At 37.8% G+C, this 17,509-nt stretch overlaps 1 protein-coding gene across 1 annotated transcript; it reads left to right on the forward strand.

Moving 5' to 3' along the window:
* The first annotated feature begins 138 nt into the window (after positions 1 to 138).
* On the forward strand, positions 139 to 15,330 carry DRAM1 (DNA damage regulated autophagy modulator 1). Its single transcript, XM_041398865.1, has 7 exons — positions 139 to 554; positions 6,879 to 6,946; positions 8,113 to 8,255; positions 10,036 to 10,213; positions 11,233 to 11,291; positions 12,594 to 12,686; positions 14,022 to 15,330. Exons 1-7 carry the CDS (start codon positions 424 to 426, stop codon positions 14,064 to 14,066), a joined length of 717 nt encoding a protein of 238 aa, XP_041254799.1. The 5' UTR covers positions 139 to 423; the 3' UTR covers positions 14,067 to 15,330.
* Positions 15,331 to 17,509: the final 2,179 nt, after the last annotated feature.

Here is a 17,509-nt window from a genome sequence, read left to right on the forward strand (position 1 = left end):
CCCTTTTGAAGAATACTGTCAAGGCGCAAGCCGGCGGCACGACCCGCAGAGCCGGCGAGCAGTCCAAGCAGCATCTCACCGCCCGCCTCCCTGCCCCGACGGGGCGTGTGCGGCCCGGAGAGCCGGCAGCGACAGGGACAGGGCTCTGGGGTGAGAAAGTTCTGCAGCCAGAAACTCTCCGAGGCGCGCAGGTGCCGCCAGCGGTGAAAGGCGAAGGGGCCCACGGCGGTCCCTGGCTCTCCGCCGCCGTCGGGGGCGGGGAGCGCAGCGGAGAACCGAAAGTGAAGGGAAGCCAGCGCCCGGCGGGGCATCCCCGGGGCTGCGGGGCCGGCTCGCGTGGGTGAGCGCGGATGCGCCCCAGTCCCGGCTGCCGGGCCGTCACTGCAGGGCGCTGCCGCCCAGCCGCCGGTGCCCCGGGCGGCGATGCTGTGCTGCATGCCCGGCGTGGCTTTCGTGCCCGCTTTGCTCGTCAGCTGGTCCTCGGCCGCCTTCATCATCTCCTATGTGATCGCCGTGCTGGCGGGGCACGTCGAGCCCTTCGTCCCCTACATCAGGTGAGGCGGGGGCGCGGGGGAGCGGCCGAGCTGCGGGGCTTGCGTGTGTGTGAGCATGGGCGGTGTCCTGAGGGGCTTCCCGGAGGGAGTGTGGGGTCCCCAGGGGAGGAGAGGCAATGGCGGCGGGGCCTCCCGGTGACAGGGGGACACGCTGGGCGCTCCCGGCACCCATCACACCTCTAGCACCTCTGAGAGCTTCAGGACACAACGCTGGAGACACGATGGAAAGGACATGAAAGTTTTCTGCTGCAGCCAACGCAGGCCTGATCCTAGAAAAACTTTACTGTTACGTGGTGGAAGTGTAATTTTGTTTGTATAACTCCAGAATTAGGCCAAAGTGCACCAGATGAGGACTGGACTCAAAGCCCTGTGATGGCTTTCGCAGCACACACATCCCCACAAACATGCAGTTTTTATATTTCATTATAGGACCAATAGGTTTTAAAGACTTCCCAAGAGATGCCTGGCATCTCTTTTTTATAACCTTTTTCATTTAAGTGCAATTCTGTGTAAATCATTCTTTAGGCATGCCTTATGTTAACATTTAAACCTAAACTATGAAAATGCTAGTATTTATCTCTCAAGAGATTGAAGGTTAGCCAGAAATCCAAGACTGTCTTTGATATACAGAATATCTAAACAAGGTTTTAAAATATATTTTTCAAGATGCATCTAGACCTAATGTCTTGAAGGACTTTTTGGACATGAACAATTTCAGAAGACTGCTAACCTGATTGGCACATAGAAGAAAATTTGATTGAAAATTAGGGTTTGTCATCATAGGCAAGAGCAAATGACACCACAACCCACAAGACAGCTGAGCTTCATTTAAATTGAGCCAGAGAAAGTTGGGCTTCATGTTTATATTAGCAAAACTTTTTAGGACTCTGCACAAATCTGGAAAGCTCTTGGAAAGCCTTGTTCTTGTACTTGAACAAATACCCTACTGCTCATCCTTGATTACACACAAAGATTTACTAACACAAAAGTGCTTGTGATCAGTGCAATTTATCCAGTATTAACTAACAAAAATTAAACATTTGACATAATTGTACATGGTTTGTGTTCAGAAATATTTTGAGATCCTGTAGTAAGAAATTTGACCAATTATGTTCCTTATGTTGAAGCCATGTCATAGAATAAAATATATGAAAGAGCGGAATGTGGTTTTTATGTATAGTTTTGTTTCCAGTTAAGTTTTTGACAGCCCAGATATCTCAATTTTGTCATTCTTTCTAAAAGGGATGGACCAAGCCTTTAAGTTACAGCTGTACAAGTCTAGTTAATGTATCACAGCTGCCACACTTATATCAACTTACTGGAATAGCACCCATTAAACACTGTTCTTATCCTTTAGCTATGGAATCACAATAAAAGTCCGTATGCCCTAAAAAACCTAAACAAAACAAAGACATAAGAGGCTGCACCAGTGATTCCCACTCACATTTCGGTGCCTCTGCATTTACTAGTAAAGCTTTTAAAAGTCTTGTTTATGTTATACCACCACATTTGGACTAAGAATATATGGAGCTATTGGTGAAGCACCTGCAACAATTCTAAAGGCATGTGGTCTAAGCATAAGAACTTCATAGAATATGCATTGGGAATAGCACAAGGTTTTCTTCTAAGTACTCAGGACAATAGTTATACCATATTCAATGCTTAATTTGCAGGTCATTGCTTTAGCCTAAGAATATGCATCATGTGATTGAGAATGTGATTTAGTAAAACTAAGAGTGTTAAAAAAGGAGGAAGAGTGTTGCAACCTTTCAGTTGTGCAATATCTTAAAATGAAGTATAAAAATTAAATAGAGCTCATATGGGGAAATTCCAGTTACACAAAGGAGAAGAATACTGATATACTTGAGTTCAATGTTTCTGTAATTCTTACATTCATTCCCCAAGTACTCTGTGTATGCCTTGAAGTGACATTAATTTTATTTGCTTACAATGTAGCAGCTGTTACAGCGAGAGACCACATGTAAATTTGTCATTGCGACTGTGCTAATGTCCCATCAAGTAAACCATATAAATACAATTCTTGGTAAATAAAATAAATATGATTTTGTATTTTCTAGCAGCTGAGTCCTAAAAGATGATGATGTTATGCCAAAATTAGTCCTGTTACTCATGCTGCTCAAAATCCAAACCAATTTGGATGTGCTGGGGTGGCTGTTTGCTTGTTCAAATTCTCAGTGAAAGAGGAAAGGAAATTTTCCTGAAAGTATTTGCTACCAGTTGGTACCTCTGGAGAAATCAGAATCCCTGTAGGTGGAATAGAATCTTCCTATTTTAAAAATTTGGGACCTCAGTTTGTAGAGAAATAGTTTATGATGGCTCTGAAGAAAATTTAATGAAATTTAATGAAAATTCAATGAGTCTTTTGGCCCTAAAATATTTATTCCTTGTCTCCTTCACCTTCTTGTCTTTCCACTCTTCAGAAGACTGTTCATTTTTAAAATTCTTCTGCATGGGATGGTGACACAAATGCTGTCATTTTCATACTGGGTTCTTCATCTTTTCCATGGTGGTTGAGCTCCCCTATGCACCAGCTCAAATAAGTGAGCACATTTTTTGTTTCAAATATGCCATTTCCTTTTTTCTTTCTCATAAAAAGGAGGGGACTGTCACTGATGCTTTTTTTGGTAATCTTTTTTGTCAAAGCAGCAGACTTAAAGAAAAATGAGTATGAATCCAAGTATTCATTTAGCTTTTTTAATGCAAAATATAGCATTAAGAAGATTGTGTCCTTAAAAGTCCAGTGCAGTACTTTGTAAATAGATTGTGATATAATATTCCTGGTATGAATTTTGTTTACAACATAATCTAAGATTGTTGAGTTTAAAAATTTGCAATAGCAAAAATCACCTATAACCTTCAGCTTGAGAAAATACTTTGTTAAAAAATGTAGTTCAGTGCAATTTCACGTTATTTGGTTTGCTCCTGCAGTGTGTTCCAAGAACTTCAAATGGCTTTCTATATGTGTGCCAATTCCATTCTCTTCTCACCTAAAGCCCTTCAAAAGCTTTGAAGTGATTACAGTCATGTACTTACCACAGAGTGGTTTCTGATTTGAAAAAGTCCTTGAAGATTGTCACAAGTGGCCCACATTTTAAATGGACTCCTTTGTCGTGTTAATGAAAACACTCCAGAAACAAAAGGAAAACATGAAGTTCAAGTTTAAAAAATGGGCTAAATGAAACACAAATTAAGATGATTTTCAGGTGTATCAAACAAACAAACAAAAAGTCTTAGTTTACTGTTTTCATCAATTTCACTGTCAAAGAGAAACAAGATTAATACAGACTACCAGCTGGAACAAGTCCTCAGAAAGCATTACAACAAGAAAATTCAGGGGAATAGGGATTCCCAATGCCTGACAAGTTGTAAAAACTTGTCTAAAAGCTTGGTCCAAACTTTTGCTGTCTGAGAATTTGAAACCAATCAAGTGAAAAGGAATATATGAATTTTCTCTATTTTTTCCATCAGCTTTTCATAGAAAAAGATCCTACCTTTATCCTAAGCTTCCTCCTATTGATGATAAATCATCTTAGCAACTTTTGTTAAACAAGTCATTCTATAACATAGAAAGGGTTGGAGAGCAAATATGAATTTCTAAAGTAATCAAGTCATTTGAGATGGCCATACTCTTCTGTCCTGAACTTCACAAAATTGTCAAAATCCTTGAGAGTGATTGCTAAAGTAGAGAGTGCTTTCTCTTTTGCCTGTGGAGAGCATTCATGCTGAGGTCATTTTGGCTGTACTCAGTGGTAGCTTCAGAATCTTAGCACTGAAACCTAATCCAGCCTCACTGTTGGAATGAATAGTATTATTCTTCTTGCATGACATAAAAAAATATCCCTAGCTAGTACCTACTTGTTTCATTATACACAGAATCACAGAATCAACATAGGTTGGAAAAGATCTCTGAGGTTACTGAGTTCAACCTATGACTGAACTCCACCATGTCAACCAGACCATGGCAGTAAGTCCAGGCTTTCCTTTAGCATTTCCAGGGATGGTGACTCCACCACCTCTCTGGGCAGTCCATTCCAATGTCTAACCACCCTTTCTGTGGGGAAATTTTTCCTAACATCCAGTTTAAATCTCCCCTGACACAACATTTCCTCTTATCCTATTGCTTTTTATCTGAGAGGCCAACCCCCACGTGGCTGCAGCCTCCTTTCAGGTGGTTGCAGAGAGTGGCAAGGTCACCCCTGACCCTCCTCTTCTCCAGGCTAAACACCCCTGTAGCTATGATATTTTCTGAAAAATCCTTTTGCCAGGATTCTTCTCCTGAGAAGCCTCAGGAAAGAAATGTAAACAATAACTGTCTGCTGCTGTGGAATGTAACAGGTGCATCTTCCATTAGTTTATGTGGATTGTTTTCACTTGATGACCAATCACAGCCACCTGTGCTGAGGCTGTGAGCAGTCACAAGATTTTGTTATGCATTCTATTCTTATTCTTTCAAGCTTTCTGATCATTCTTTTCTTGCTGTTCTTTTAGTATAGTTTTAATATAGTATTTTAATATAATATATATCATAAGATAATAAACTAACCTTAAATAGAACCTGAAATAGAGTCAAGCCTCGCGTCTCCACACATGAAAAATTCCCAACACACCCCCATCTCCCTCAGCTGCTCCTTATCAGACTTGTGCCCCAGACCCTTCCCCAGCTCTGCTGCCCTTCTCTGGACACACTCCAGCCCCTCGATATCTTCCTTGCAGTGAGGGGCCCAAACTCACAGCAGCATTTGAGGTGCTGAGTCAAGAACAGAGAGTCAAGCACAGAGAGACCATCACTGCCCTGGTTCTGCTGGCCACACTGTTGCTGGTACAAGCCAGGACGCCACTGGCCTTCTTGGCCACCTGGGCACACACTGGCTCACGTTCAGCTACTGCCAACAGCACCCCAGGTTCTTTTCTACTGGGCATCTCTCCAGCCACTGCTCCCCAGCCTGCAACGCTGCCTGGGGTTGTTGTGGACAAAGTGTAGGAGCCCAGGCCTTGGTCTTGCTGAACCTCCTACCACTCATCTTGGCCCACCAATCCAGCCTGTCCAGATGCCTCTGCAGAGCCTTCCTACCCTCCAGCAGGTTGACACTACCACTCCAGGAGAAAGATTTGTTCTCAGAAACTTTGCTCAGTGTCCACTAAGCTTTGGCATTAGCTGAAACCCTCATGTGTTCACATATCTGACCGTAGAGTTTTTGGGTGCCTCTGTTCAAACACACTATCCTGCTTCTTGGTACTGCCCAGTAACTGAAAACTTAGCTCACACTCAAATTATGTAAAGATTGAAGAACTAAATGTTTGCCATTGGCTTGACCAACAGAACCTGATCAAATAGATATCAACTGGTTGTATGTTAAACAAGAAAAAAATGGACATCAGAGAAGAAAAAATAGTAAAAAGAGGTGGCAAGGTCATAGTACTGTTCTTTCAACAGAGCACTCACCTTCCGTAGAAGACTTCTGCTTGAGGGAGCCTGAGTACACACACTCCCAGGAGTGTTCTGGGATTCTGTGCATTCTCTGGGGGAGGTTTTTGCACTTATGTAGGGAAAAGAGGGGAAACGACTCTATGGTGAAGGTGTTCCATTTTCTGAAAAACTAATGTTTTGTGTACATTATGCCTTTCATATATATATAGATGAAGACATTATGTCTTTCATATATGTCTAGACATGTATAGCCATATACATGTAGATATGTATATAAATTCTGTAGATATTCTCACACTCATGCTCCCTCTCCATGTCCCAGTGAACTAATTATTCCCTGTAAGGATGAAGTGTTTCATCAGAAGAGACTTAAAACACCTTGGAGATAGAGTACTCTTAAGCTGTGTCTACATCAGTAAGTTAAACAGTTGCTAGGAACATTCTTGGGCATGGAACACAATTTCTCTCATAGGGTTAAGTCCTTTTAAAGAAATTAAATCAAATTCTCTCATCTCTTCAGACAGTGATTGCCATTAGATATCTTTTACACTATCACAGTGTTAATTCAGCAGATAAAAGAAACATTAATTCTGAAATGTCATTTATGTAATCATGTCATTCATGAGCAAAGTACAGGTCTGTCACATCTTTGCATACTGCATACAGAAAAAGAAGAAATGCAGTTCAAAGAGTATGCTCTTAAAATATGCTTTCTTTTGAAAAGAAGGATTCCCTACTACAAATGGTGCAGCAGAAGATGAATTGCCTTACACACACAGCAGCAATTCACACAAGTTCTATTTCTCATGGAATTTCAATTGTCTCATTTATGTTTGTCTCAATTGACTTTTAATTTGTCTCTCTTCCTGCTTTAGCGACACTGGAACTAAACCTCCGGAGAGTGGTGTCTTTGGTTTTATGAGTAATATTTCAGCACTTCTAGGTATGTATCAGGTATTTGGGTTGACCAGAATCAAGAAATCAGAATTAGTGAAAAATGTCTGCTTTCATTACAGAAATGTATTCAGTATTCTGCAGAAAAACTTCTCCACAGCCAAATGGCAGTATCAGGTAGATGTAAGTAATACCTGGGGAGTTGGGTCCTTAGGAGGAGTAAGTGCAGGCTTAGAGGCACTTGTGTCTCTTCAGAGCACCTCATCAGTGCAAAGTAGTCAGCACACTGGAAATAAAAGTGGAGCAAAGATGGGATAATTACTCTGCAAAAACTCTGGTGTAGGGAAACTTTAGGTTCTAAGATGCTGCAGTAAAGGGAAGAACAGTGTTGAAGCAACGCCTGGTTTACTCCACAACGTGCCTACTCCACAAAATAACTGATGTGAATCAGGAAGTTTGGCATTTTCCATTATCTTTAAGAGGATGGAGGATCAAGAGCTGTGTATCTCTGTATGATGGCCTTAAGGCAAAGTAAACATATTTTACCTTTTATAAGAGCCTTGTTCAGTCACAATCTTGGAGTGTTTCATGTAACCTCATAGTGCCTGGGCAAAGCTACCTGATTTCTTTTTCCAATTGCAGATAGGCTGAAACTGTGTTATGTGTTATGGAATTGTGGAATTCAGTCTATAGCTTATTATATCCTGAAGAACCATGATTTCCTAATTCAGTACTGGTGTTTGCCAGGAGTGAACTGCATATTAGCGCCAGGCATGCAGTGACTCTACAAAAAGGAATGAATTCTTCAGACAATCCATCATAATGAGATGTAGTTCTTGCACAAGACTGCACCTCAGAGCAGAATAAGGCCTCCCATTTGCATCTTATGGTTCTTATCTCCCTGTAACATCTGTTCCTAATGTGGAATGGCAATGCCTCTGTGCCCAAAACACCCAGGAGAATGAGATTTAAATTAGTGCTTTTCTTGAACTGATGTGCATTTAGTTCCACATAGCAATAATATGCAATTTTAAGACAAAGATAATGTTGAAGTCCCATCTGAAAGATCATCTGAATTAACTTCTTCATTCCATTATTTATTGTATTATGTTTATAATTTTGTTCTGCAAGTCATGTGTTAGAGGAAAAAGTTGTTAAAATGTAATCAATATGTGATCATTGAACAAAATACTTTTTTTTGTTGTTTTTTTTCAGCTTCAATTACAATGTACATCAGATATTTATTAATAGAGAAGCAAAATGAATCATCACACTTTGTTAGGTCTTCATGCAATATATTTACATTATGTGTGGGATTGATGGGCTGCACTGGAATGGGCATAGTTGCAACTTTTCAGGTACGACCATAAATTTTGTAACAAAAATGAAAATAAGATAAGATTGTTTTATCATTAAAAATTTCAACTAGATAACAGTGATTAACATTATCCCCATGTGGACTCTTGGAAAATGGAGTAAGAATGCTTTTCTTGCTCTTGCCTTTTTTCTGTAGCTTTTCAGCAACAGACTTGGTTCCTCCCTATACAAGAGAATTTTTGTTTGTGCAGTTATGCCATTAAGGAGTTTTCTGTGTGCTTGTCTTGTAACAGGTCTGTACTGTATGGATTTTTTTTCTGTAAATTTTTTTCCTGTGAAAACTTGAATGTAAAAAATTTTGCTATTCCAAGTTTAGTTCACTTATAATCAGGTAGGGCAGAATAAGTCAGACTAACAAAAGCATCTGCATTTTTGGCTGAATGATGGCGCACTCACCAGCAGAATTTTCTACAAAATAAGCTAATCTTATCTGACAGGTTTTTATTTAGAAAACTGAGCACAATATCAGCCTGTTAAACTTTTGAGTCTGTAGGAAATGGCATAACAACATGTTTTATCATTTGATAGAGATGTAGAACTACTGCTTACTTTGCCAGAAGTAAGTATCTCATTACAAACCAAAGCTCCTCCACTCAGTGTCTGAAAGAAAATTCAATAGGGAGAAAAAATACTGAAAAAAATTATTCATTTCAACTTTTCTAGTGAGGAAGTGTATAATAAGCTAGATTCTGACGCAAATATTAGGACAATTGCACAGAAAGCTTCAACCTAGAATCAAGCTAAATTCAATTGGCAGGTGGCTTGAGATATTGCCTTAAAATCTGTGGAAACAGCTGCATTATTTCTTTTAAAGGAACATTTGGAACATTTTATTAAATACCATTGTGCTCAAATAGTGACATGATGACATACACAGAAATTGAAAATAAAGATTGTTGGGCCTTCAACAGCCAGTACGGTTTTACATATAATGGAAATAGTATTTTCAGACAAAAAAACCCTCTGCTTTAGGATGATAACTTGCCCTTTTTAGCTTTGCATCCAGGCAGTGTGTGTGGATTGCAAACACCACAGGTACTGTAGTTTATTCTAATCATATTTTATTTTAAAATATCCCTGTTCTTATTGATAAAATTTATATGTGGCACAAAAAAAAATGTTGGATGATGCCTGACTGAAATAGAAACCAAACTCAATAGGGAAAAGACAAATCAGGAATGCAAAATAATTTGTGAGAGTCTGGGATGCAGAAACTTTGATCCTACTGTTTCCAAAGGGATTCCTTGACAGTTATAACATGGGTTCTTATCTAATCTCTGTTGTGTCTCATTGCCAGTCCATAAACTCCTTCCTCACTTAATTTGTATTTCCTCTGCTTTGACCCTGCTTTCCATGTTAAGTGCAGTTTGTAGAAAGGGTTCTGAGCATAATAAGGATCTAATCTAGCTAAGTATCTGATCTAGCAGATTTTCAAGCATCCTTAATTGGCCGAGAAGCTGGAAATGGTGGCTTGCAAACCTTCAATCTTTTCACTGTATATGTACAACTAGTGAACAGTACATTCTGATCCCTGATTGCCAATTGAATAACTGAAACATGAAGAGGATGTGAGATTTACTCAAGGTTGGGTGATGTTTCAAGTCAGGAGATCAAAGCAAAGCTGGAATTAGTAATTATTCCCTTAGTATTCAGTCTAGTTCCTCTAATCAGTATGTCATGCAGTAAATTTACATTCATGTGCACTACCTGCTAGTTTCTTCAAGTAACAGCAGCAAACCATTGCGCTGATTCCTTTTCCAGGAGCTGGCTGTTCCCAGTGTCCATGACATAGGAGCTTTGGTGGCCTTTGGCTCGGGTGTTGTGTACATCACACTTCAGTCTATAATCTCCTACAAGTCCTGCCCACGATGGAACACTTACTTTGTGTGTCACATAAGGATGGCCATATCTGTCATATCATGCACTGCTTTCATTCCCAGTATCCTTTGTGGTGTATCCCATGGTTTTCCCTTTATGTGTTCATGGTTTTCCTTTTAAGTTAAAACATTGCTGATGAAAAATAAAAATGAGGTCACACTCTTTACTTAGGGCTCTCTAATGTGTATAGTACAGCAGGTTGAGACACCATTAATAGCATAAAGATGAAAAAGCTTTATCTCTTCTTTCAGTGGTATATTTAAAAAAAAAAATCCCAGTGTTTTTCACAGAATCATACACTGGTGAAGCTACAGCAGCTTTCCAACTTTCTTCCCTCAAAGGAGAGTAGGGAGGAAAGTCTGAAAAAGGGAGCCACTTCTTCTACAATGAATCAAACACACAGAAGTTAAAAACATGGGTGGCATACAAGCCTAAGCAGATGATTTTGACTGTGCTGCTTGCTTCTTCACCTCAGTAGTCACCTCTCCTAAAGCCACGCTGCACAACTTCCTGGCTTTTCCCTTGGCATGCTGTAATTAGTCATCTCACTGATTTTATTTGCCTTGGGTGGTCTGCCAGTGTTGAAAAGTGATTGCAGCAGCTCATCACATGAGCCAGCTACAGCCTGCTTTTGGTTCCAGCAGCTGTGAAAGGGCTTTGGAAGAGGGCCTCAGTCCCGAGAGGAAGTTGTACAAACAGATCAAGGCACTTATTGTGCATCACTGGAAACCAACATTGTTCTACTTCCAGCAGTGCAGGACTCTGCTTCCATAGTTCTTGATCACAAATGACACCTAAGTTTGGAGTGCCTCCCTTACTCTCTACACTTTGAAAGAACCTACAGAAACCTTCATTTGTGCAGAAATGCATTTTGATTGCTGCTACCACTTGCCTTGTAATAAAGTGTTTCATTTACTTGTATTCTTAATACCTTGGTTTGATATTCTGGCTGTTCAGGGTCTCCTGTGCTACAGAAGGGGAAGATGGTCTGGGTTTTGTTTTTTTTTTTTTTTTTGTAAGCAGATATTTTCATTTTTACTCACTGATATTGTATAGTTTCCTTTACACTGTTTTTCCCAGTGATTGTGTTTGCTTCAAAAATTTCCATGACAAGAATTGATTGGACTCCAGGTGAAAAGGTAAAATCATACCAGGCAGCCAACTTACCCAGTGTGATGTTATTTGGGGAATGCTGTTATATTTATCTTAAAGTACTACAAACATGTCAGAGACTTCAAATAGCACATTATCATGAACAGATTTGTGCAATGCTGGTTTCCAGTCACTTCTTCATTAGAAAGATGTCTGCGGCGTGGGTAAGAAAACTTGTCATGGGTGATCAATCTTGAAAGAGTTAGACTTTCATTTTGACTAAGAATTTGAAAGTTTCCCATAGAAAAAGACTACCAAACAAAATTTCTGGAAATTAGTTGTTCTACTTCCTTTTATAGGCAATTTTCTTGAAAATGAAATTTTCACATGAAACAATAAGTGGAGCAATTTAATTCTGTAGTTTTTGAGGTTTTTTACAATATTGCTTATCTCAGCTTTTAATAATTTTTTATTAAATAGTCTTTGATACTGTCATAAATATTTGGAATTTTGGACCTAAAACATCCTAAAGTTAATTTTAGGTAATTGAATTGATTTCAGTGTTTTCAGAATGACAACTATGAAAGCTAATTTTTCTTTTTGGGCAATTTTGCTAAAAGGAGGTATTAAAAAAAAAAAGGTTAAATAATGCAGAGAGTATATCCTGCTTGAAGAGCTTAATAAGAACACATTTAGCAAATGTACCACAACCAAACATTGCAAGGCAGCTGTGAGATAAATCTTTGCAAATTTGACAATCTTAGAAATATCTTCAGGGGTTTTGTGGGTTTTTATGTGATGCAAAGATGAAAAAATGGTTTTACTGAAACAGATGGCATATTTGGTGATGGCATGTTAAGAAACACTTTGCATTCTGTTTGTGTCATGTGACAAACGTTTTCAATGACAGTCTTAAAAACAAAAGTCTTGTCAGGAACTGCCATTAAGAGTAGCCCACCATTTCAAAACATGGTAAGGATTTGCTCAGAATTACTGAGCTCAGTGGCTCTGAGTGACAGCTTGGAGCATGGGCATATCAGTAATTTTAATGTAACAACTGGATGATTTCAGGTTTATATTACAGTCAGCCTTTGTTTTGATACTGTGCCAGTTGTAGTTTTCTTCTGCTGCTTTTGATGGTACTGCACAAGACTTAATGTAAAACATGCACCTTCATAAATTTACTCACCATTCTGTTAAAACAAAATGTGAATTGACTTTTATACAACAGGGATGACAAGTCATAAATCTTACTTGTTGCATTTACAGAAGGAGATTTCTATATCATTTCACCCATATTTTATTTAGCTGTTTAATCTGAAAATTTGTTTTATATCTCACTCCATCAGGATTATACTTACCATTTTATAAGTGCAATCTGTGAATGGACTGTGGCCTTTGGTTTCATCTTCTTCTTTTTAACATTCATTAGAGATTTTCAGGTTGGTATCCACATATTTTAGCAGTGACTAAATGCTATGAATTATATAACAATGCAATAGAAAATTACCATTCTTTACCTACATAGATGCATCAAAGCTATACAGAAACAAATGTTACCAAGGACAGAACTGATTTCTGTCTACATAATGAATATTCACCCCCTTGATTATAAAACATAAAATTCAGTTTAATGTTCAATGTGCCTGTTCTTCAAAATTAATAACAGTCAATTATTTACTATTTTCTGTAGAAAGAGTCCCTCTAAAGGTGATATAATAATAAATAAATGATGCAACTAAAACTTCATTTCTTTCAGACTGAAGGATTTTATATGATAATCCAAAGCTTTTCAATAATTGATGTTTTACACATTTTGCTGTATGTTTCCTCACAGTGCAAAGAATATGAAATAATTTTTGGAAAAGTATTGACACAAAAGCTCTCTGGTTTGGGTAGCTGGATTCAGAGTTAACATATATTTTGCTAACCAATAGCAAACATTTCCATGTCTGTTTAGTTTTGACTTAGTACTGAATAGATCACAGCTGCAGGGCTTTTGCTAAACTAAAAAAAAAAAATTAAAAAAAATAATAAAATAAAATAAGCTAGGTTCAGCAGAGAAAAACACATCTTTCAGAAAAAAAAATAGTTGTTCTGAATTACACAACACATGATCTTAAAGGTATATAATTGCCTTCTAAACTTGATAGAATTATTGAAGAACCATTCCAAAATGTCTGTATTGTTTAATGCATGATTTTTGGGGGGAGGTATTTATAACCAGTCCTCTCTGGTTTATAACCATCACTCTCTGATGTTTATATGTGTGATGGCATCTCTTTTACCAAAGGTCAGACTTTTTTTTTGGAGACAGAGATTTGCAGGACAATGCAGTAATTCTCAGAATATTTATCAACAATTGTTAGTTGATAATTCTGCTTCAGACACATAAAAACTTTTACTAAATATAAATATTTGAAAATAAGAGAAAGTGATGAAATTAAACAAAATGGAATTGTGGCCATTTTAAATTACAGGCTATGAAATAACATGAATCCAATGTTAGTGTTTGACAATGACAGAAAGATTTTTTAGATTCTCTTTCTTAAATCATCTTTTTGTCATAACCAGTTCTCAGAGAAAACCAAATTATTAATTCAGTAAAAAAGTCCTGCCACACTTCAAGAAAAATAAGATTTTTTCCTAATTTTCCTCCAGTATTTATTTCACTTTAACACTTGTTTCTTTTGTGTTGTTTAATCTCCTTGTACTTTATATCACAGAACTGTGAAATTAAATTATCCTAAGCTGATCTTGCTTTATTTTTCTTTTAGAGATTTTCTGTAAGGATATCAACAGAAATACATGAAGAATCCTGATAGTGAAAGAACAATATTTTATATCTATGAATATTCTAGGTTTCTTTTTACTTATAGAAAAAGTGACAGAGGCACAAGGATTGATAAGATTGTATTAAGAACACATGCCATTAACTCTGCACCAGCAAGCACTAAAAGATTTTAAAAACTCGGAGCAAGGTTTCTCCTGCCTTTTTGTAATATTTTGTAATTTTTATATGGTTTGGTATATTAAAAATACTGTAATGAAAGCAATATCTAGAAGCACCAGAAAATCACTCAAGGACTTGATCTCCTCAGCTCTTCCATTTTGGACATATCTGTACTTTTTAAATTTGCTGTAGTGTGATCAGTAGCATTAGTTTTAAACTTGAGAAAGTACATTTTGCAAAGAGAGAATTGTAAAGGCAATGGAAATCACTAGGACTGAATTCCTACTCTGTTAAGTTGCAAGGGCTGGAGACGATGGTGAGAGCAAGAGTGGGATCTTTGTTTGAAGAAATTTGAAGTTAATAGATGTCAACACTATGCTACATATTTCTGATGCTGAACACTGTAATGCAAATGCAAGTACTAAGAGAAATTTAAACTATATTGCTTGAAAAATGTTTTCTAATCATCACTGCAGTACATGTTGTAAAAATCCACCCCTTTTTCCCTTTTATGCACTGATGGCCACAGGAAACAAAAGACGGAAGTGGGAATAGAAAGCAAATTGACATTTAAGCACGATGTAATAAAGAGAAATCTTATTGCAATTTTGTTAATATAAAGCAGAACTTTCCAGCCTGTGTTTTGATCTACAATGGAGTGAAGAAGGTCTCAAAAAAAGTCTTGGGAATTAATGGAAAATAAGAAGAGGCAGTAGTTTTCAGGTACTTAGAAATAAATGTATGAGTATTACATACATAAAACTGAATTAAAAAACAAACCTGGAGAGCATCTGTAATGAAGATATTTGCTGCTACAGAGTTACTTCTGTAATGAAAGACTTGAAAAGGAACTGATTGAGAAGTCAGATGTTACAAGTATCTGCAGGTAAAAGGTTCTTTCATGGACTGATTCACCACCTCCATTCAGTGCATTAGCCACTTGGTTGTGAATTACGTTCTCTGAAAATTACATTTTCCACACTATCACAGTTTATGCAGAAATATTGATGATTTTCAGTTGCTAATATCCACTAACTAATGTTTGTTTGGAGAGTGATGTCTTAAGATTAATCATCTGTTAATATTTCTTTTAATGTGTATTTTAAACTGTATTAAATTCAGCTGTTTCACAACTTAAAGAGTTGATGTTTTGTTTGTAAGTTCTTCCAGATAAAAACAGATAAAAGTGTTTGTTCTCCACTGGAAAATTTGCTTTCCATAGAATTCAGGTTAACTTGCAGAGGTTTACAGCTACAACCAACTTAAAAATCAAATCTAGTACTGATTAAGGACGGATCTTATTTCTTGCTGATTGGATATCCTGTAAGGGACACTCATTCCTTCAAGTGAAGATCATAAAGGAAATGTGTATCAACCACAAAAAGTGACATCATGTTATTTTCAAGGCTCTGTTAAGAAAAGACCATATTTCCTAGTGCACTGTGTATTAATTCTTTTATTGCTTTTTATTCTTAGCTTTCATAAAGTAAAGTATAAGAAGCAAGAAGTTGTTATTTTAAATAATAGCCAACGTTTAGAGTGCTTACAGTATCCTAAAGAGAAGAAAAACAATTTCAGAGAAAGTGGCTGAATCAAGATCACCTTATCCCTGAAGTCAAGAGGTAAATTCAAGTACTGAATTAAATCCTTCCCATTTTCCTGAGCTTTACTGTGATACACAATATGAGTTATATTCATGACCAAAAGAATGCACCAGTGGTGCACCTTTTATTAAATCTGTTAGGCCTAAGACCTCAACGTGCATTGACATGCAGACAGAGGCAATGGATTTTTATTTTTTTATTTGTGCAGTGAACAACTATTGAAAACACTTTGATTATTCTCTGTCTCAAGCAGATTTTCAGTCAACAGCTTAACTATTTTTTCAGTAGAAATGTGAGTTGACAAGTTGCAATCAATTGCCAAAATAATATTCTAGCAAGGTATAATTTAGCTGTGGCTGACTCTTGTTAAATACTGCACTTTAATTTTTTCAGGCAAGTGATTTCTAGAGGTTAGCACAGACAATGTCACAGCACATTTCTGTTGCTTTGCTACAGGTCTTTTCTATATTTTCATATTTCTTAGCAACAATAAATAGCTTTTTTGTTGTTGTTGTTGGAAGCTATGCTACAAATATTTTCATCATCTACTCTGCATGATGTTCTCTATTTGTCAGCCCATCAGAAGTGATTGAGAAATTCCTTTTGCATAAACTCCAGTAAATCACATGATACTTGCTGTTATTTTTAGTAGTTATGCTAAATCATTCTACTGCTTCCAAAAGTGCAAAAGCTAATTTTTCTAGGTTGCATCTTGATCTGCAGGTGAAATACCACTGTTGTGGTCTCTTTCACAGTTCCAGATTGTGTAGGGATAAACTCTATCAACTCAAAATACCTAAAAGCCCCTTTGTCTTAGAACACTGTCACTTGCTCTGCTTTGCCTTCCAGTGCACACTGAGCTAGTGATGACCTCATCACTGGCTTTTCTCTTAAGGCAAACTAAACTTAAATTTCTGGTCTGCTCAGTTTGCATACTGCCTTGCCTCTGACAGCAACATACGTTTGACAGTAGTACAATAATCTTGACATCAAGGCATTTATTTGTTGCTCTTAATAATGGTAGCAAAACTTCCAAGCAGATTAGAGGGATTATGGCAACACATCAGTGAATTTTGGACATTCTAGAGTGAATTTTGTAAAGAGGTTCAAGAGCTTGGTATTTAAAACTCCTCTGTAAATACAGTCTTAGTCTCAATATTGACCACATTTTCACAAGTCTTCAGGCTTTAGAGCGCCTGTTTGCAGACTGCAGAGGGTGTGGGGTTGGTTCCCCGTGGTTTACAATGTCCACTGGAAATATTGTCTCTGGAAGAGAGGCTGGAAGAGCTGTTCTCCTCCTAGAGACAGTGAATGGCAGCATGGTGCATGTATTTTAAGAGGGGATAATATTTGTTTCCTTGGAAGATGAGTAAATGCCCATTTATTTGGGAGAAATGTGGGCAAGTAGCAATAGGCTTTAATGCATAAATTTTCTGTCGCTTTGACTAAAAACTGTCAGAGCTGGGTCTGTCTTTCACTGCATTTGTGTGTGTGCCAGTGCCCACACGTGCAGACACAAGCAGTACTGGCATGATGAGGCCTGGCAGAGTCCTGCATGTTGCTGCAATACACAGAAATAAAAATACATGCTGTATTTTATAAACAATCACAACAATTTAATGAGCTTTGGCTATACCTTGGATTGGTAAATATAATTCAGAAAGAGCGTTTCTCCCATCTTAAGGAGAAAATAGGCAAGTCCTACATG

This window comes from Onychostruthus taczanowskii, unplaced genomic scaffold (genome assembly GCF_017590055.1).
Source record: "Onychostruthus taczanowskii isolate IOZ18803 unplaced genomic scaffold, ASM1759005v1 scaffold15, whole genome shotgun sequence".
Taxonomy (NCBI): Eukaryota; Metazoa; Chordata; class Aves; order Passeriformes; family Passeridae; genus Onychostruthus; species Onychostruthus taczanowskii.